General features: G+C 51.2%; 1 protein-coding gene across 2 annotated transcripts; it reads left to right on the top strand.

Moving 5' to 3' along the window:
- The first annotated feature begins 341 nt into the window (after window positions 1-341).
- On the top strand, window positions 342-20,595 carry ADA (adenosine deaminase). 2 transcript variants are annotated; one of them, XM_051803048.1, is made up of 11 exons: window positions 342-568; window positions 8,384-8,445; window positions 11,685-11,807; window positions 11,936-12,079; window positions 12,852-12,967; window positions 15,196-15,320; window positions 16,927-16,998; window positions 17,263-17,364; window positions 18,089-18,156; window positions 18,556-18,685; window positions 18,886-20,595. In XM_051803048.1, the coding sequence occupies exons 1-11, from the start codon at window positions 497-499 to the stop codon at window positions 18,985-18,987; spliced, it is 1,116 nt and encodes a 371-aa protein (XP_051659008.1). In that variant the 5' UTR covers window positions 342-496; the 3' UTR covers window positions 18,988-20,595. The 2 variants fall into 2 exon arrangements, with proteins under 2 accessions (XP_051659008.1, XP_051659007.1); XM_051803047.1 differs by lacking the exon at window positions 342-568 and adding an exon at window positions 612-800.
- Window positions 20,596-20,711: the final 116 nt, after the last annotated feature.

Genomic DNA, 20,711 nt, shown 5'->3' with positions numbered 1-20,711 from the left:
GAGCAGGAAAGGTTAAAACAAATATTGTTGAATTAGGTTAAGGCTGCAATCAAAGCTGGAGATTGCATTCCGGTTCTACACATTGAGCTGTCATTCTATCCTGTTCTAATTTCTGCCAGTGTTATTGTTGGAGGAGCAGCTCCACTCGGGCTCTGAGCTCCTGAAGGAAACATCAGTGGGACTTCAGGAAGGGTGGGTTTTGATTAAACGTTAGAGAGAAATTACGGTCTTAAGCTCCGCCAGGGGAGGTTTAGGTTGGATATTAGGAAGGAAAATTTTTTTACAGAGAGAGCAATCAGACATCGGAACGGGCTGCCCAGGGAGGGGGAGGATTCACACCCTCCCTGGAGGTTTTTAAGATGAGACTGGATGTGGCACGGCAGTTTTGGATCAAGGGTTGGACTCGGTGACCTCGGAGATCTTTTTCCAAGCTGGCTGATGCTGTGATTCCACGACTCTATGAAGAGCGAGGCGAGGCACCGGGGCTGCCCAAAAGATGCCCCCCCACACCCCTGGGAAGCGTCCGAGCCCAGGCTGGACGGGGACTTGGAGCAACCCAAGCGGGAAAGTCAGGTGTTCCCTTCCACCAGGGCAAGGGAGGTGTGTGGAAAGGGATGATCTTTAAGGGTCCGATGCCATCGCCCCGTGCCTGCCCCCGGGCTTTGCGGGGCGGGGCCGGCGGGGGCCGGGCGAGCGCGGCCGGCGGGGCGGGGGCGGCGGCGGCGGAGCGGGAGCGGCGGCGGGCACAGGACGGCAGCGGGATCATGGAGCGGGCACCGGGAGTCTTCGGGGGACCCAAGGTGAGCTGTAGGCAGGGCTTGGCAACGGGCACGCACCGGGAGCAGCGGGGTTTGGGAGCGGGGTGAATGCTCCGGGGCGCGGCGGCTCAGCACCCCCCGGGGCACAGCACCTCTGCCCACGGGGCACGGACGTGCCCCGTGGGCAGAGGTGCTGTGTCCCGGGGGGGCTGAGTTGCCGTGCCCCGGGGTGCTGCAGCCGCGTGGGAATTGGGGCACGGCCGGGACTCGGCGGCTGATGGGCGGGGATTTGCCCGGCGGTGTCACCCGGCGCTGCCGTGGGGTTCCCCCCGCACATCCCTGGAGAGGTGCGCGGGTGTCCAGGGCTCCATCCCGGCTCTGCCGGTGCTCGGGATGTGCAGGTGGGATGGGGCTGCGGGGGGGAGGGATAAGCCCTGAAGAGTCGCAGGACGTGCCGAGATGGAAGGGACCCAAAAGGGTTGTTGAGTCCCGCTGTTGAGTCCCCGCACAGGACCATCCCCGGGAGTCACCCCCTGTGCCCCAGAGGATCATCCAAACGCTGCCTGAGCTCTGGCAGCCTTGGGGCTGTGCCCACTGCCCGGGGGAGCCTAGTCAGTGCCCACCCACCCTCTGGGGGAAGAACCTTTTCCTGAGATCCCACCTGACCCTGCCCTGACACAGCTCCAACCATTCCCTGGGGTCCTGTCCCTGGTCCCCCCAGAGCAGAGCTCAGGGCCTGCCCCTCCTCTTCCCCTCCCGAGGAAGTTGTAACTGCAGTGAGGTCTCCCCTCAGTCTCTTCTTCTCCAGCTGAACACACCAAGTGCCCCCCCAACCCGTGCCATGGTCTACTAAACTAAATGTTTTCTCTTGGCTTTTTCATTTTGTTCTGGGTTTTTTTTGGTTTTTTTGGGTGGTTTTGTTTTGGTAGTTTTGTGTTTTGGTTTGGTTTGGTTTGGCTTTTTTGTCTCTTAAACACTTAGTTCAGTTTGTGTTTTGTTTTGTTTTGGTTTTTTTGTCTCTCAAATATTTAGTTCAGTTTTGCCTCAGGTGCTTGTGACACGACCTTGGTGGCTGCTGTCAGAGGGTGCTCCAGTCTTTCGCTCTTGCCATGCCTTGTATAGGTGCATCTCAAGTAGGATCATGTGGTAATGTTTATTATTCAGGTTAGAAAACAGTTGAGGAGGAAGAAGATGAAACAGCTGTGGTTAGCAGTAGTCCTGCATCTGATGGTAGATCACTGCAGGATTGTTCTGCTCCCAGGCTGTGGTCCCAGTAAGCTGCTGTACAGGGAGCAGGTCTCCTCTGCCTGGCTGCCACATTGGGCTCTTGGTGGTAAGTGAGGGGTCAGGGCAGAGGAGACCAAGAAAAGTGATGTGAGGCTTGTGGTGGTCCTGCTCTGGGAGAACATGAGTGGTGGCAACACTGTGTGGCTTTCCCAAAGAAGATTGTCTCTGAAAACCCAACAGAGTTGGGTTTTTCTGCTGCTGTTTGCATCCCCTACCACTCCCAAACCATTTATCTCTCAGTTTGAGTTCGCACCAGGAAAGTCTTGCATAGTTGGAAAGGTCTGTGTGCACAGGTCTGATTCATGTTTCGCTCCATCACAATCTTCCCTCTCAGGGAAGTTGATTCATGCAGCAGCAGGCAAACCTTGATACCAAAATCCAGGGAGTGCTGACAGCTGCTAATGGTTAAAGCCTTTTTAAGGCTGCTTCAGTTTTGGGAGGTGGTGGCCTTTCATCAGGTCCACTGAGAACAAAGGCTGTTGGTTCACCCCAGTGATTTTAAACTTTCAGATGAGAGAAGCAACTTAAGTTCTTCTTTCACTTGTGATTCTTCCTGCTTTTCCAGTGCGTGGGAGAGTGGAATGCCAAAGAGAAAGACCTAGGAAAATCTGCAGGGTTTGACTGCTAAGATCAGGCTTCTGTTGCCCGGCTGCTGGTAATTATGAGACTGGTTTTCCTGAGTCAGGCAGTCCCTTTCAGTCCTGTGAACCTGCTAAGTCAGGCTTGGGGAAAAAAAATGGGCCTGAAGTCAGTTAATGAGCCCTATTCATTCCCCTGGACCCTCTGCCATTGGGAACGATCAGTTTTGTGTTTTAGAGATGTTTCTGGTGACTGGAGCGGCTTCGAGCCCCGGCTGAACCTGGGGCCAGGGCTGCCTCTGTTTTTCAGGAGCTCTCTGACTCCCAGTGACTGAGGTGGATGAACAGGGAGCTTCCAGGGCTGCTGGGGGACAACTTTGAACCCTGCTTATCATAGGCCATAAAAGAGCAGAACAGACTGACGTTCCTTGGACACCAACCATCAGGCTCCCCCCGTTCTGCTGCACAACCAGAGCAGAGACCCTGTCCTTGCTCGCTGCTGGCTCCTCTCCCTGCAGGCCAGCCCCAGCTTGAGGGCTTCAGGACCCATGGCTCTCTTCTCCTGCATCTCCCATATGTCTTGAGCTGTGTTGTGGGAACAGGAGTTTCTGGGGTCAGGCTCTGCTGCTGGATGCTGGTTTGGAACATGGGCATCGGGTCACACTGGGCAGGTGTTCCTGCAAGACACACCGTGCGTGTCATGGTGCTTTGGGGCCTGTCCCTATCCGAAGGGAGACAGTTGTCTCTGACACAACCTTCGTACCCAGGAGCTGGGAAGGGTGGCCAGAGCTGGCTGGAGCTGTGCATGTCCCATCAGTGCTGAGGAGATGGCACTAAAGGTGCTCACACTGGCTGTGCCCAGGGAGTTTGGGTGGGTCTCCTCCCCTGCTCTTTGTAACACTGCAGCCTCTGTGCTGAGCTGATAGTACAGGGATTTGCCTTGGGAGCCAAACTTCAAAGCTAAAAATTAAAAACAAATTAAATTTACGAAGGTGATCCTTATTGTGGGGACTGCAAATGCACAACAGTGTGTTCAGGGTGATGTTGTCTTTGGCTAAGCCACTTCTTGAGTACAGCCTGACCCCTGACTCTTGGCACGGGTCAGAGCTTGGTGCTGCTGAGGCTGCATTGAGCTCAGCCATACCTTACACAGTGGTACCTTGTGTGCTCAGTCCTTCAATAATGGGATACAGGGATGCTCTTGGATAAACTTCCTGCATCCACTTGTCAGCTGTGATGGCAGTGAGAGGTTGGCTTGGTGCTGCACAGAGTGCAAGGGCTCTGTTTATTGCTCCAGCCAGGGGTGGGTGTGAGATCCATGGTGGGTTTGCGAGGACATGGCCCTGTCACCCCATGGGATGTCACCTGTGATGACACACAGCCACCATCACCTGTTAACATCGCCACGAGTCTTGTACTGAGATCAGTGAAGGTTGAGAAGTTGGTGCTGGGAGGATGGTACCAAAGGCTTCCCAGCACAGGAGTAACCTCCTCCTCCTCAGCCACCAAACCCGTGTATCATGTCAGTGCTTGTCTGGAAAGCATGGATGTGCTTTGCAGCCCAGCAGTGTGTCCTGTGGGTCTTGCAAGTCTCCCACGTTTCTCTTTCAAAGACTCAAGCCTTAAAGCCTGTGGCAGATTCATCTCCCAGGTGCATTTGTGGGTGTTGCCAGGTTTGAGGTCAATACTGTGCCCCTTCCACTTCACATCCCTCTTGAGCCACTCGCACCTCTTGCTCCTAAATGAGTGTTTGTGGTGAGCTTAGGATGAGGATGACTTTACTCCTGACAGCACACTTCCATAAAACCAGTATTTGGGAAACACAGTTCATTCTTTTTTGCAGTGATTGGCATTTGTCCTATCTCTTGTTCAGCTTTGCTCTCCATTAATATTTGCCTGCCACACTTATCTAATAATTGACAAATTACAGCTATAATTACCCTGTTTTTCAGCTATTGAGATTAATAGAATGAATTTAAATGATCAGCTTTTAATGGCCTGATAAGTAATCCTGGGCAAAATCACTGTTTAGGGTTTTAAAATGATGCCACTTTACCAGCTGCAGTTGGTGTTAATTTTACTGTGGTGTTAGGACTGACTTTGGTCATAGTATGTATTTTAAGAAAGACCCTAGAACTACCTCATACAGAAAATCCTTCAAGTGCCTTAGCTTGGATGGCTCTTTTAATGCCATATAATAGGCAAACTGAGCAGTTAACTGCTCTGCCATGGTCTGCTGAGCAAACTCTAATAGAGAAATTGTGTTGGGTTTACTGTGGCTGAAAATACTTTGAATGTTTAGTTAACTTTTTCCTCCTAATTTCACTAAATTGAAAATAATCAGACTTGATCTTGGAATGGAACATACTTGTTTGAGTACCTAATTTTGTGTTTGAATTTATTTTGAAGCTTATTAAGTCTCAAAGAAAACATTACAATATTGCCAGAGAAGTCACGCCAGAGCCCTTAAAACTTCTCCTTTTTAAAATCTGAACCAATTTGCTGATATCTGCACCAGTGAGTCACGTGCCCTGGTTGAGCTGAAACTTTTTTTGCATAAAAATGGAAAGCGCTGGGTTTGCTCTGATGGCCTTGCTGGGGGCTGCCTGTGCTGAGGACGCACAATTTACAGCCAGTTACATCTTTTGAACTCACCCCTCTGGCTTTCAACAACTCTTTAGTGAAACTAAGGGTTTTATTGAGTTGCACTCTGGGTTTTTGATGGGCTGGCAGGAGATCAGTGGAGGTGCAGAAGGACACAAGTGTGGCTGCACAGAGTTGGTCCTGAGGGTCCTCACTGCAACTGGGGGAAGAGCAAAGCTCCTGCCCCAGGAAAGCATTGTAGAGCTCTGCTGCTTTCTTGTTCTCCATCAGAACAAGTGTTGTCACATCCTGTGAGAAGGGAAGGCATCGACCTGGTCGAGTGGGTGGCAACCCTGCCCATGGCAGGGGAGTTGGAGCTAAATGATCTTTAAGTTCCTTTCCAACCCAAACCTTTCTCTGATTTTATGATCAGTGGTCCTGGAATGGTTGGAGGCTCCTCTGCAGTGCTGGTGCAGCACTGGTCCTGGACCAGTGTTGAGATCCCCATTTAATTTGTGTGCACAAGCTTCTGCTCCAGATAAACCAGAGGGTTTGGGGTGAGAGACCACGTGCCCGTGGAGCTCTGTGTGCCAAGGAGCAGAGCCCTGGAAAAGGCACTGGGCTCCTGCATCCATCATTATTTCTGCTTGCTCAGGCATCATCTCCTGGAGCCACAGTTCAGAGAAAACTCTTTCATCTCTCTCTGGGCGCTTTCTTTGGCTTCAGGCAAGGTCATGTCACCCACTTGTGTCTGGAAAAGTCTTGTGCTTTGTTTACCCAAAACAAACACTCAGGAAGAGAGCTGAAATGTAATCTGCAGCGAGCAGCCTCCCACAGACCTGGAGGCCTGGGGGTTTGCCAGCAAGGCGCCCTGGGGAGATGAGCAGCTGGGTTGTGCCTCTGCTGATTGCATCCTTATCTAGAGCCTTTTAGGCACACCTTTCCATCTTCTCTTGAGTGTCCTTTGGCCATCTAAATAGCATAGATTGCTTCTCATCTGCAGAAAAGGACGCCCTGAAGCACTGATCTTGGGGAAACCCAAAACTTTTTGGGTTGAACAGCATTGAGCTGCCTTAGTTTAGATCCCTCCAGACCCAAAGAAATGCTGGCAGGGGAGGAAGAGCCTGTTGCTGGTGTTGGAGAGGAACCTTGCTGCTTTACAAGCGTCTCACCTGCAGGAGTTGCAGGAGGAGGTGACTTGCATGGACAGAGGACACCACAGAATCTGCATTCTCGTTGATGGGAATGTCACATTGGGATGTTCTTGCAGGAAACACTTGAGAAGTGTTTGGAGTGAGAAGACCTCGATAGGTTCAGGTTGCTTGGTTTTTAAATCCAGCGTGAGCAAGTTTCAAGCCTGTAAGTTTTATCCATCAGAAAGGGCTGTCACAAGGGCTGTTGGATATCTCAAGGAGTGGAGCTTGCCTGGTTTTGAAATAGGAGTTGGAGCTCAAGAGTGGAAAGCATGCCAGGCGTCCACATCTGGCGATGCAGATCAGTCCATGGTGTGTTATTTTATCTGCTGCTCTGCAGGACATTCAGTCCTCATAAGCAGGATTGTGTAACTCGAGATGGGGGGAAAAAGCAGGTTTTTCCCTTTTCCAGTCTTCCTCCCTGTAGATTCAGATCGTATCTTAAGGGTAGGAGAAGTGACAGGGATATCTTTTTACAGCCTGCTAACAGTGGTGTCTCTGGGCATGTTCGTGACCCCCTGGGCCAGCTGATTGCAACAGTGCAGGATCAGCAGCTCGAGCTGTCCTGAGCCTGTGGAGGGGCATGTCCTGTGGGGGTGGGCTGGCCCCCAGCCCTGCCCCTGCCCAGCAGTGAGGGCCCTGTGCAGCAGCAGTGGTGGGTGACAGCCCTGGCCGTGGGTCGGGGGGCTCTGCCTGCACGGCAGGGCTGCAGGGCAGGGGGGGCACGGGAGCGAGCTCGTGGGCATCAGTGCGTGGGCACTGCCAGCCCTGTGCCAGGAGCTCACATCACCTGCTCTTGGACACTCCTGAGGATCCAAAAGGATCCAAGGGAGGTGGACAGTCCTGCCTTGCCCTGCTGGCAGGGACCGCTTACTTGTTTTTCCTCCCAGCTCCTCGTAGTTATTGTTTGATACATACCCTGATGCCAGAGGGTTTGTGGGTTTTAATTAGTAACCCTGGGTGGTTTAATTATCCATGCAAATATCCAGTCCTCTTCTGAATCCTACTCAATTCTTACTCTGCAGCAAACATCTATGCAGTAGAATGTGCACGATGTTACAACTAACAACTTTGGGTATCAAGTTGCTGCTCTACAGTTTGATTAAAAAAATAAAATTAAACATGCATTTTGTAGGCTATGCTGTTACTTAAAAGAAAACAATGCTGGAAAGATGAATATCTAGCTGAAACATTTTACAGCTAATATTTTCCTTCCCAGTTTGACTTCCAAATTACATCTGTCATGTTCCTCCAAAAGCCCCAGCTGGCTAATGAAAAAAACTTACTTTTGTTTTTCTGGGGCTCTTTCTCCAAAATCCAGTGTTTCAGCAATAATCAGGAAACAGGGTTTCACAGTGAAAAGACCCGAGTTACTGTCCCATTTTTAATGAGTAAAAATTTAAGTGTTTTATTTTGAAACCAGCTTGGTAGCTCTGTGGGACAACTTGTTATTATTTTTTACAGCACCTTGTACCATGAGACCAACCTCTTGTGTAGGATTAGAGATCCTGTAAGCTCTGATAATACCAAGTAATTAACAACCCATCAGGAGCTGATTCTTGGAAGTGAAGTCAAAGTTTTTGTAATGACTCTTAGCAAATTAATTGGTGTTTGGCTGCCTGTGACTTCAAGGAGGAGTAAGCTGGAAAGCAAAGGTGTTTGGGGTTTGCTTTTTTCACTCTTCCCTAACTCTGAGCCATGCAAGCTAAATAAGGATAGGGCAGTTCCTGAAAATTACTGGAAACAGAATAATTTTCTAAAGACTCATTAAATGTATGAGCTGCAGCAGCTGTAAGAAAATACTTAGTATTTAGATGTTGAAAAATAAACTTTATAATGATTATATTTTAAAAATGTTTCTGTGCTTCCTTGTCATGATTTTGTCCCTGTATTGGCTGCATTTATACCCATGTGAGTGCCAGCTACTTATCTCTGAACTTTTGCTGCAGCTCTAAGAATACCTGACCCATTTTTCTTATTGCAGGTTGAGCTTCACGTCCACCTGGATGGAGCCATTAGACCAGAGACAATCTTGTACTTTGGCAGGTGAGCTGTGGGGTGAGGAAGGCTCTGGGAGCTGCAGTTCCAAAGCATCAACCTTTCTCCTTGTCCAGGTCTGCGACAGAAGAGCTCCTGCAGGCAGCAAACCTGGCTGGTGCTGGTGCTGTCTCTGCCCAGACGGGTCCTGTGGCTGCACAGTGTGGTGACACTGAGCACATCCCAAAGGACAGTGGGGCTGCACAGTGTGGTGACACTGAGCACATCCCAAAGGACAGTGGGGCTGCACAGTGTGGTGACACTGAGCACATCCCAAAGGACAGTGGGGCTGCACAGTGTGGTGACACTGAGCACATCCTAAAGGACAGTGGGGCTGCACAGGTAGCAGGAGCATGAGCAAGGTGGTCATGGGTCTGTGAGCCGGGCAAGCCAAGAGGAGCCACCATGAGAAAAGCCCTGAAGGTGTCTCATAAACAGCTGCCTGCCTTCGAAGTGTGGCTGGGACACAGCAGAGCAGCTGTATTCTGATTCCTTTTTCCATGTTCCTAATTGCAAAAGCAAGTGAAATGGCAGCAGGTGGGAGCGTTGTCTTGGTGGTGGTTCCATGGTTTGGGAGGAAAAACCCACCCTGCCCTGCTGCCTTTGAACCCTGGGCTCTCTGCCTGGTGTCAGCAGTCACGCTCACGTGTGTGGGTGACCCCAGGGAGCTCTTGGCAGTGGCTTGGAGAGAGGTTGTTTCCTTGACAGAGCCCACGTGCATCTTCTCCCCTCAGTGTAGACTGTGTGGGAAGCACTGGGTGAATGATTAACTGGTGTGAGGACCTGGCTCCATGCTTGCAGGAAAAATAAACAAGATTTCTTCCAGCTGTCACTGATACTCTCAGATCAAGAAGGTTGTGAGCTTAAGGATTTCAGGGAATGGCTCTCAGGCACAACTCTGGTACTTTGGGGAGGAAATCAGTTCTGAGGAGCATGGGAAGTGGTTCTGGCATCCTGTGAGCCCAGCAGGCTCCAAGGCAGTGCAGTCCTAGGGGGAATATTCTTTCTACAGTAGCTTTTTCTGCAGGACATGGCCATACCTTTGGCAGTGTAGTCAGAGCAAGGAGGGTGGATCAGAGCTGTCCATCCCATTCGCTGCAGGATGTTGGCCCTGAGCTGAGTCAGGGTTCCTGCTGGTGGGCTGCAGGGCTGGAATACAGGTCCAAATGGACAGATGAGTCTGTGGTGACTCCCTGGGACTCTGCTGGGTCCCTCTTCTAGAAAAAGGAAAATGCCAGTGGAGGGCTGTGGGACCCCTGAAGCCCAGGAGGCCCTGGCTGTCTGGGGATCCTGTGCCAGGATCCTTGCTTAGGGCAGAAACCTTCATTGCCTGAGTGTGTGCCGAGTTCCCTCTTATTTTTAAACAGCCCTGGCATCCCCCAGAGCTGCCAGCCCTCGGGTGGAGCAAGGCTGTGCTATTCGTGAGCTCTAAAACTTGCACTCGCACAAAAAAAGCAGTGGGGCAGTGCAGGAGGTTGTAGGGGACTGACTGCCTTAATAACCTCACCCTGGGCACAGAAGGCTGCTTGTGGTCTATTTTTAAAGGTAAATAGCTGGAAATAAATTTGCCAGGTGGTGGCATAATATAACCCCGAGCTGCTGGGATGCACAAGGTCCCTTGGGCAGTGCACTGCTGAACTGGGCTGTTTTTAGAAACTTTGTCTCCAGTTCTGTCACGTCTGGGCCAGGGTTTGCATCCCCCCTGCCCAGCCAGAGGGTTTAGAGCCATGGCAGATCCCTCATGGGACTGAGTGTCCCCAGGAAAGCTGCCCTGTCCGAGGTGGGATGGTGTGTGTGGTGCTGCCCATGGCTGGAGGTGGCTCTGGGCAGGACACCGAGGTGCTGGTGGGCACGAGCACCTTCCCTGGAGCAGCTTTGCCTCAGGAAGGATCCCACCTACCAGCAGGGTTGGATGGGGCAGCAGCAGCTCCCAGAGCCACACTGGCATGATCCACCAGACCTCCTCATCCAGAGACCTGACTCCAGGGCAGATCATCCCAAAGCACTGCTGCTGCTGCCTGTGCAGAGGCAATCCTTCGGGAAGCACAGGAAAATGTCAGGGAAGGGGCTTTGCTGTAGGAAACTTTCCCTGGGCAGGTGGAGGGAGGTGCATGCCGGTTCCTAGGGCAGACACTGATGTGTCAGTGCCATGGAAAGGGCAAGGCAGGGAGGAAAACCAATGCCCTGGCAACGACGAGTGTTCCCTGCTGAGTGCCAGCAACTTAATCTGTGCAGATTGCATGTGAGGGCTGAGCGTGGGGCTGGTTTCCTTCCTGGCCGAGGGGGGAAGGAGCAGTGTTTACTGAGCCCAGGAGCAGGGTCCTTTGGACTGTGTCCCTGCATGGCTCCCTGGAATGGTTGCTGGCATGGGGACAATAAAGCTGTCTGCGGTGTTTTGTCTCTATTAGCAGAGATCCACCAATTAGCTGTAATTCATTGTGGCAGAAAAGAGGATTAAAAACAAATGTCTGGTTATTATTCCAAATTTATGTTGGCTTGTGCAGGGTACCAGAGTGTGGGGGTGGCAAAGCCTGCCCAGGAAGCCTTCAGCACCCTTGGCTGGCAGCCTGGCTGTTGCCCCACTGCCCTGGGGACACCTTCCCCCACACAGTACTCCAGCTGCTCCAGGGAAAAATGGCCTCTCCCCTCTTGGAAGTACTTAAATGGGCTTTAGCATCGCTATCCCTTTGGTGAGAGCAGTTGTTGCCATTTGCTCCTGCGTGGAAGGTGTCCCTGTCAGAGAAGACACTACCACAATGCTGGGCTCGGGAACCAGCTCGCTCACAGGAACTGAACCCCTGAGCCACGACACTCCTGCCTGCATGATCCCAGGCCTTGGAGCATCCCCTCGATTTTTCAAACCTTTGAGCCTGCATAAGTGGATATTGACTTTTCTAAAGAATTTTGGCAATTCCTAGGACTAGGAGGTGCCAAGAAATAATCCAGAGCCCCTTTAGATGAACTCCTTCTTAAGCTTAAAATGTGCCCTGGCTGTGTTCCTGCAGGGTCAGTCTGGGCTTGCATTTCGGTTTGTTTGTGCTTTGCCTGTGTTTTGGATTGCCTTCCTCCCCGCTGAGATTCAGGGCAGCATCCACGAGGAGATTTTGGAAGGACAGTGTGTGCTGTGTGTCTCTGTGAAGGAGCAGTGGTTGATGCTGCCAGCTCGAGATGTGATCGCTGTGTGAGAGGGACTGATCAAGAATGTGATACCTTCCCTCCCTGTCAGTGACACGTGCCTTCACTTTCAGAAAAAGAGGGATCCCTCTCCCTGGCGACACTGTTGAGGAGCTCCTGAAGTACGTCAGCTATGACACACCGCTGACACTTCCCCAATTTCTAGAGAAATTTAATTACTACATGCCTGCTATTGCGTAAGTACCCTGCTTTTTGCTTCTCCCCCCTCAACCCTTGGCAGCATCCCTTGGCTCAGCCCTGGAGGTTCCCTGTGTGCCCTGAGGGCGAGCAGTCCCAGTGATGGGTGGCCCTGCTGTCCCTGCAGGGGTGACCGTGAGGCAGTGAGGAGAATCTCCTACGAGTTTGTGGAGACAAAGGCAAAGGAAGGAGTCGCCTACGTGGAGGTCCGGTACAGCCCTCACCTCCTGGCCAACTCTGGCGTGGATCCCATCCCCTGGGGACAAGCTGAGTGAGTGATCCTGCTGTGCCAGGGAGCTGCTGGGTGGCCAGCTGGGCATGGAGAAGGCATGGCCCACTCTGGACAGCAGTTGTGTGTCCAAAGCCTGCTGTAACCAAAGCTCCTCTCTACCCCCATGCAGTGAACACCAGCATGCTTCCACCTCTCCTTCCCACCTGTAGGGTTTTTCATCTTGAATATCTCTGTGTGCTGCTGTGTCTTAATGTCCCTTGCTCTGGGCACCAGATTCTGCATGTGCAGGGCAGCTCAGTCTTCTGGCTGGAGCTGTTCTCTGTGCGAGGCAAGGCAGCCTTCACATGTGGACTGCCTGCAAAATGGCAATTTGAGCTGGCAGAGATGGTGGGTGGCATTGGAGGGGGCTGGTGATCCGATTCCCTTCCTTGCATGTCATCCCCTCTGTGATGTGTGCCTCTTATTAAATCAGTGCTGGGCTCTGTGGCCCCTCCAAAGTGTGCTGTGGTGGGCATTGAGCCCCATGCTTGCCCCTGCCTGGCTGCAGGCAGTTGTGTGTCCTAATGAGATGCTCTGGCAAAGAGGGGGTGCCTCTGTGCAGGATTTGCCCCTGGTTCCCTGAGGCATTTCTAGATCTTACTGTCATCTTCACGTGCTTTTGTGGTAAATGTGGGCATGGCATGGGTGTAAAAGGTGCTCATAAGTTCTGGGTGGTCTCATCGGGTGCCTCTGGATGTTGAGGCGAGTGGAGCCCCGGGCAGCCTCCCTGGCTGGTGTCTGCCCTCTTGCTGATGGCTTTTCTTCCCTGCAGGGGAGACCTCACTCCAGATGAAGTCGTTCAGCTCGTAAATCAGGGACTACAGGATGGAGAAAGGGATTTCCACATCAAAGCCAGGTCTATTCTATGCTGCATGCGCCATATGCCAAGTAATGTATTGCAGCTGCCCTGCTGCCCTGCTCCCCTTCCCTGGCGCGTGGCGGGGGGTGATGGCCCCTGGGTTTGGGTCCCTGCACAAATGTGGGGAAAGCCCCTGGTCTGTGGGTATGATGCAGGACCAGACAGTGCTGAGGAGGAGTTCTTCCTTGGTGGGGGTCCTCTGCTCCCTTCACTGGGGGGGAAAGGTCTGCTGGATGGGAGAGGGGGGGTCTGTGGGTGTAACCAGTATGTGAAACGTCTTGCTCGTCTGTCCTGTGCCTGGGGAGCTGTGATCTCTGCTCCCTGCCCTGGGGAGCTGTGATCTCTGCTCCCTGCCCAAAGGCCAGAGCACCCCTTGGGCCAGTCAAAGCCATTGGCACAGGGAGCACTTGCATCTGCCGTGCTGTCTGGTGGGTCTGAGAGCAAATGGTCGTGGAAGGAGGACTGAGATCTCACACTTCCCTGCTCATGGTCCTGCTGCTACAGCAGCATGTGCTCCTTCCTTAGCCTGGATCATGGGGCAACCAGAGAATCAGTCCACTGGCTGCAGTCAGTCTCTGCTGGCTTAAGCTGAAAACACAAGTCAAATATACTTAAGACAAATACATAAAATATTTTTAAAAATATTTTATATTACAAAAATATTTTTAAAAAATCAGCAGCTCTGAACTTGGTCAGTAACAGGTGCTGTGACCCAGAATAGGAAGGAAACCTGATTTCCAGCATTTCAAGGGGCTGCTGAGTTCTGTGAGGACCTTCCTCCAGGGAAGAATGCAGTCAGAGAGGCTGTGTGACAGCAGCTGTTTTATGTGAAGACTTTTCTCTGAGTATCTTCATATCTCACATTAGTTTCAAATAGGCTTAATAGGGTAGATGGTGGAAAGATATTTCCTAATGAGTACATGGTTAATTTGTGTCTAGAAATGTGAAAAATAACATTCTTTGGAACCGGGACATTGGAGAGCTGGAGGTTTTTTTTCCTGCCTGCACAGCCAACCGCAAACAAGACTTTGAAAACTTGACCCTGTCATTTCTGGTTTCTCGGGAGAAAACATTTTTCTTTGTAGAAACTGGAAAGCTGTAAGGCACAGTCACCCTGATCTGCAGAGTGCCAGCACACGAGTGGTAACGGCAGGAGGTGGCAGGAGCATCTGAGGGCACGTGCAGCTGCACTGCAGGAGGGATTGCTTGTGCAGGCAACAGAGCTGGCATTCTCATACCTGTATCCCAGGGCACCAGCTCTGTTACCCAGAGCCAGGAATGTGCTTGGTAAAGAGTCTTTAGTGCTACGTTCAGGATATGCTGCATATCACCTGTGATATTAATCACAATGAGCTGTTGAGAGAAAGGCAGAGATGCCAGCCAGAACTAGCTTGTATTAAACTTGTTGATAAAATAGTGGCTCTAACCCAGTGAGTTGGGAACTGATGAAAACAAAAAGAAGATGAGATTGCACACATCATCTTATGTGTTCTTATGGTTTGGGGATTGTATGTACACAGCAGGTGCCTGTTAATTATTAACACTACTGTTTATCTCTGTTTCTTGGCCTTTCTGCTAAGGTTAAGTGCTATGTGAGCTGGTAGATGCATGTCCTTTAGCAGAGGTTATCTATCCTGATCAGAGAGAGCTCTGAAGTAATTGTCAACCACTTGTTACTCTCTCACTGATGTCAAATAGATAAAAGTTCAGCTCCTTCCCACCAGGAGTAGAATCCATCATCTTGCCCCGGGGAAGTCGAGGATGCCCTATAACAGGGCATGGCTGACTGTTATACAGGCCCCCCCAGAGATCACTCTCAGCCCAAACTCCTCCTTAACACGACACATCCAACAGATGCCCAGCCTGGGATGGGGTGAAAGGTCAGGAGTGAGTTGAAGGAGTTCTACAAAGCACCCTGTTACAGCCTCAGGGCAGTGCAGTTCATCTTACCTTGAACCAAACACTGTTTGGAGGGGAATTTTTTATTATTTTTTTCTCTTCCTCAAAGTGAACAGAAGAACATGATAAGAGCAGTTTTATAGCTGGTGAATGCATTTGGTTTCCCTTTCCTTGATGACAGACCGATCAGTTGACAGCTTTTATTGGCCTGAAGACGACAGGCTTTTCTAGGAGTTTCTTTTTGGAGCATCAAAAATTTTAGGAAAGACCAAAGAAAACAGCTCTAGTCTTCTAGTAATAGGACCAGGATTTGTTCATTAAAATGCTTCCTCCTAAATGCTGGTGCTGTCTCTTCCAGGCTGGTCTCCAGAGGTGGTGGAGCTCTGCAAGAAGTATCGAAACGACTCTGTGGTGGCCATTGACCTGGCTGGGGATGAGACCCTGAAGGTGGAGAATGACTCTGAGCATAAGAAGGCTTATGAGGTTTGTGGAATTGAGCTTCTTAAAAGAAATTACAGGGAAAATACATATTGAGGGGACATGTGTGAAGGGACAAGCAGCACGTTTTCCCAACTGCAGACGGCTGGGACAACTTAGAAATGCGTTGCAGCTATTAAAAACATTCAGATAAATAGCAGAAGTGTTTGTTTATATTTCCTAAATGATTAATGGCAGGCATCACTGCTTAAACATGGCCTTAGAGCTGGGGCTTGTCATGCTACCCTGTAGCACTGAGCGTGACACAAGTGACTTGGAGCTCAGATCATCCCCCACCCCGCTGCTGTCAGCCCCTGGGGCTCAGTGGAACCATGGCCAAGGGTGGAAGAGACTGGCCTTTCCAGTCTGCCAGGAATCACCCGAGGAGCTGAGAGGAAGCTGCACATTTGAAGGGTTTTTATCTGATCATCTCAAATACAAACACTTTAATAGCTTCAGGAGCCTGATCCCAGACTCTTACTAGACCTCAGCCTTTGCAAAGGTTCTGAGGGAAAGTCTTGTTCCTCTTTGCTGGTGGGAATTTGGGGTTGTTAGTCCCCTCCATCAGTGGGGGAGGAGGTTGTGCACCCCCACTGGTAAAAAAGACAGTGGTTTGTAAGCAGTGCTCAGGTCTGAAAGCATGTGGGGCTTCCTGGGGTCTTCACCCCGTCAGTGGGAGCTGATACAAAGTCTGCCTGCACTGCTGTGCTGGGTAAACAGAGTGATTATAAACCAAGATGCAGGCACAGGGTTTTATGAACAGATGGGCTGGTGTGTCTTCTCCTCCCTGCTGTGCCAGCAGTGCCCAGGTCCAGCCTTCTCCATCCAAAGGGTGTATCTTGTCTCTGTGCCAGGGCTCGCTCAGGCTCTGAGATGCTGAAGCAAACCCCACTCCCATCTGTATTAAATCAACTGAAAAAACCCTCCTGAGTGCAGAGCCCTGAAGGACTGTCTGAGGAGCGGCTGCTGCGGGATGGGGCTTGCAGCCTGCCTGCTGCTGCCAGCTGGGTGGCCCTTCTCCAGCAAGCCAGGAGCCAGGCTTCCCTCGAGGCTGCATGGCTTCCCAAAGCCCAGGTGGCCTCTGGGCCACCCTGGCAAAGGATTTTTCGGGTTGGTCGTGGAGCTGCACCGAAAGCTGCACCCGCAGGGTCCTCTCGGCTGGGCTGCCTCCACCCCAGCCCCTTACAGGAGGGAGGTGCTCAGTGTCAGAGCTTTTCTTCATCTCTGCCCTGGGGGGAGCTTCTAAATTCCCTCACGTGGCTGCAGCTGACCAAAAACGTAGAAGTTCCACAGGCTGGAACTGCTGCAAGGTTCATGCAGAAGGACAGGTGGGTGGAGGAAGGAAAGCTTGGAGCTTGCTGCTGTCTGGAGAAGAGGCACTCAAAAAAGCTCACCCAAAAAAGCCCTTGAGGAGCCTGGCTGGGCTCCAGCAGAAGGTACCAGGGTTTCTCAGTGTCTCTGTTTGCGGCTCTTCTCTTGCAGCCCTTGGAGTGCGGAGCCTGTGACCTGTGGGCTCTTGGCACAGAGCCCTGTTGCTTGCTGTGCCACCCCAGGGGTTTGCTGTCCTTGCTGTGGGTGATGGGACAGGAACACGTTCTCCCTTGTTTTGCAGGAAGCTGAGAGGTGTGGGATTCATCGCACTGTCCACGCTGGGGAGGCTGGCCCTGCTGCCATGGTCAAGGAGGTACGAGGAGTTCCTGAGTCAGGGCAGGGAGAGGGGCAGGGCTGGGAAGGGCCCTGCATCCCCTGCAGCAGGGAGAGAGGTGTCCCAGCCCTCTCTGTAGCCACAGCACAGCAAACACTGGGGACATGGCAGTGGCTGGAAAGGGCCATCCCAGAGCAGGGGCAGTGGTGGGGGCTGTCCCTGCAGTGGGACAGGGGGCTCAGGGCAGGCAGGAGCAGAGCTGGTGCTTGGAGGCTGTGAGTGGTTTTCCTGTGCTCTTTTTAGGCAGTTTATGTCCTGAAGGCCGAGCGTGTTGGCCATGGATACCATGTCCTGGAGGACCCTGAGCTCTACAAGGAGCTGCTGAGAACAAAGATGCATTTTGAGGTAAGGACGTGTGGTGGGAGCGTGACAGCTGCTGTCTGAGTGGAAAACCAGCCCTTGTTTGGGCTGTGCTACAGCCAGGGGCACGACCTGACAGCCAAGTGCTGACCACACGTGTGGTAACATTGCACTGAACTCAGCTGCCCAAAGCTCCCCTGCAGAAAGGGTGGGGACACCTGTCTGTTTTTCTGGAACCTGTTGCAAGGAGCAGCAGTGCACACAGCAGCTTGTGGGAGGCTCGTAGCAGAAAGAATGGATTCTGGTGTGACCGAGGATAAATTCACTAGTTTATATACCTCAAGTCTACAGGCTCCTCCTTCCACAAATCAGGCTGCTGTACCAGAGCAAGTCTGGTTAGAGGGTGGAAATGCCTGAGAGTTACTGTGCATGTGCAGATTTTCTTGGCTTTTCCCCAGAATGGTCATGTCCAGCTAATAGATGGAATATATGTGTATATACTTAATGGCAGCAGTTGGCACATCACTCATGACTGACTGGCCATGGGAAACATCCCACTGGCTCCTGCTGCTGCCATGTGGGTTGTGGGCTCTTTGCATCCATGTCCTGGGACGTGCACTGGTCCATCAGAGTAGCACTGAGGGGCAGCTGTGAACAAAGCTCTAAGCCTGTATCTGGCTCTACCAGTGTGCTGAGCTATCTGTGTCCACAGCTGGGGTTCAGATCTGCATGCTTGATTCTGCTTTTCATGCTTAACTCCCCCAAACAGGTCTGCCCGTGGTCCAGTTATCTCACTGGAGCATGTTCTCCGGACTTCACCAAACACCCCATAACACAGTAAGACTTCTCAATTATATGCAATCTTAAATAACCAGGATTTGGGTTGCTTTACTGTTTTACAAAGCTAAGGCCCATCTAATTATGTAGGACAATGTGGCACATCCTTGTCCTTTGGCATGGGGGGAGCTGGTGCAGCTGGAGGGGTGCAGGGGTCCCTTGGGTTGGCTGTCCTGTCCCTCCTGCTCTGAGCTGTGGGGCATGAGGTGCTGCACCCCAGCCACTACTGGCAGGTCAGTGCAGAGCTGTGGGGACAGAAGCCATGCTCCATGTCTGTCTCCAGCAGTTCCAGCTGCAGGGACAGCCCCGAGGTCTTTGCTTTTACTGCGTTTCCCCCTGAGAACTGCACAGCGTCACATCCAGTGCTTTACCCACCACTTCAACCCCATTTCCTTACAGATTTAAGAAGGATCGTGCCAACTATTCTCTAAACACGGATGACCCCCTCATCTTTAACTCCACCATTGACAAGGATTATGGCATAGTCAAGGAACACATGGGCTTCACCGAAGAGGAGTTCAAGAGAGTTGTGAGTCAGCCCTGGCTGGGTGCTCTGATGCTGTCCTGGTGCAGCCCAGAACAACCTGCTGGTTTTTCTTTATGAGCTGAAGAATTTTTAATGGAAATCAGAAAGTGCTGCCCTGGCCTTGTAAGCAGGAGGCTGAGAGGGTGCTCTTCATGTCTGACGTGTTTTAACGTCTCCCTTGTGTTCCCCCTCTTCTTCCCCAGAACATCAATGCAGCCCAGTCCAGCTTCTTACCTGAGAAGGAAAAGCAGGAGCTGCTCAACAAGCTGCATGAAGCCTATGGGATGGTCCCCAACACATCATGACCTGTCCCTGTGAGCCATCGTGGAGCAGGGCCCTTCTTCCTGTGCTGACTCCTCTGTGCCCGTGGGAGCTGGGGAGGAGGTGCCCAGGGTTGGTCTCTATTCCTGGCAGCCCTGTGTTAACCCTTACAATGCTCATCAGAATCAGACTGTCACATTCACCCACCTCTACCCCACAAACTCTCTCCCAAATGGATATCCAGCTTCCTATCCTGCTGCTGTGCAAGCAGACTGGATCTGCCTGCTGGCCTGACTCCCTTCTCCATCTGTCAGTGCTTCTGTACTGCAAATGCAAACAGAAGAACCTCCCCTGCTTTCCCCCCCCCCCACTCTTTCCCTGTTTTTCCTGTCCTGTCCCACTGACCTGCCTGGCCCTTGTCTGCAGTGCCGAAATAACCACCTTTAACTCTGACTGTGGCCTAAGTTAATCTTCACCCTTGCAGGGAAGAGGTGTGTTAGTGCTGGCAGGGAGTGAGCAGGTGTTTCAGACACAGAGGCTTTATTCCTGTCCCTGTGGGTAGGAGGGTTTGGTCACAGCTCTATTTACACAGGGTTAGTCTTGTACTAACAAGACTGGAACAAGAACAAGCTGGAAGCTGGTGCCCCTACCTATAGACAGGTCTGAAGGGCATTTAAAACAAAATACATTTTTTTTTGCATCCTTTCTTGGACAGGAACTGTGTTAGGCCACACCAGTGCTCATAGCTGGCCATGACCATGCTCGCACATGCATAGGAAGTTGGAACGTAACTTTACCACTTTGGGCCAAAATCTGCCTTCTGGGACTTTTCCCAGTTTTGTACTCATCCTGGAGAATTCCTGTGAACTGCAGTTTGATCTTCCTCTATCTTTGTTTAGGGCTTGGAGAAGCCATGGTCGATTGGCTGGTTTAACAGTTCTGCCCTCTTCCTGATTTGACATAATCATTAGGCACTGCTAAGGCTGAAAAAGTAAATTAATTAGGGCCCAGTGTTGACTTGGATCCCACCTGATTGCTTCTCTCACTCAGCTACAACACTGGCTCCAAGTCAGATCTTCGGTTTGGTGGAGAATTTATACAGAAAAATACACTGAATATTCCTAAGTGATTTGGTGCATAATAGTGTTTTTACTCAATAAGCAATACAGCTGTGCATCCAGAGAAGAGACCATCATTTTCTGATGTGAGTGTGTGGTGTGCTTTAGCATCCCAGGTGTCTGCCAAGATGCTTACTCCAAAGATACTGTACCAAAAAGTTGCCTTTGACAAGGGGCTGTGGTCACCATTACCATGGACAGACCACGGACCAGTCCAGCCTCATCCAGCAGGAACAATGTGCTGGGAGTATTTCCATTCTTTCTGGGCTTCCATATTGGTCTTCTGAGTAAAGTACTCATCTCTGAAGTACATGGTGCATATATACACATAGATAGATGAATAAGAGAGAGTGATTTTCTTACTTTTATAAAGCAAAAAATAAAGCATCCCTTTTAGGAACATGATTGCGGTAAGAAACAGGCCTTTTTTGGGTAATTTCTCTCCAAAAATTCTTTCTGAAGAAGAGTTTCTTGTTTTGATTCTGGACAGTTGATTGTTAATCCTCTTTAATAAAATAACAGATTTATATTTAAGGTAAATCCTTTTGCCTTTCTGTTCAAGGGTGACTGTTAGGAACTGTGGTCCCTGCTCTTCAACACGTGCCCTGGTGCCCCTGCTAGACCACAAGGGTCCACTGGTAGGTGTGAGG

This window comes from Manacus candei, unplaced genomic scaffold (genome assembly GCF_025592945.1).
Source record: "Manacus candei isolate 608988 ecotype Guabito, Panama unplaced genomic scaffold, ASM2559294v1 h1tg000057l, whole genome shotgun sequence".
Taxonomy (NCBI): domain Eukaryota; kingdom Metazoa; phylum Chordata; class Aves; order Passeriformes; family Pipridae; genus Manacus; species Manacus candei.
Note: the sequence above shows the minus strand (reverse complement) of the source record. Positions and strands in the feature narration are given on the sequence as shown.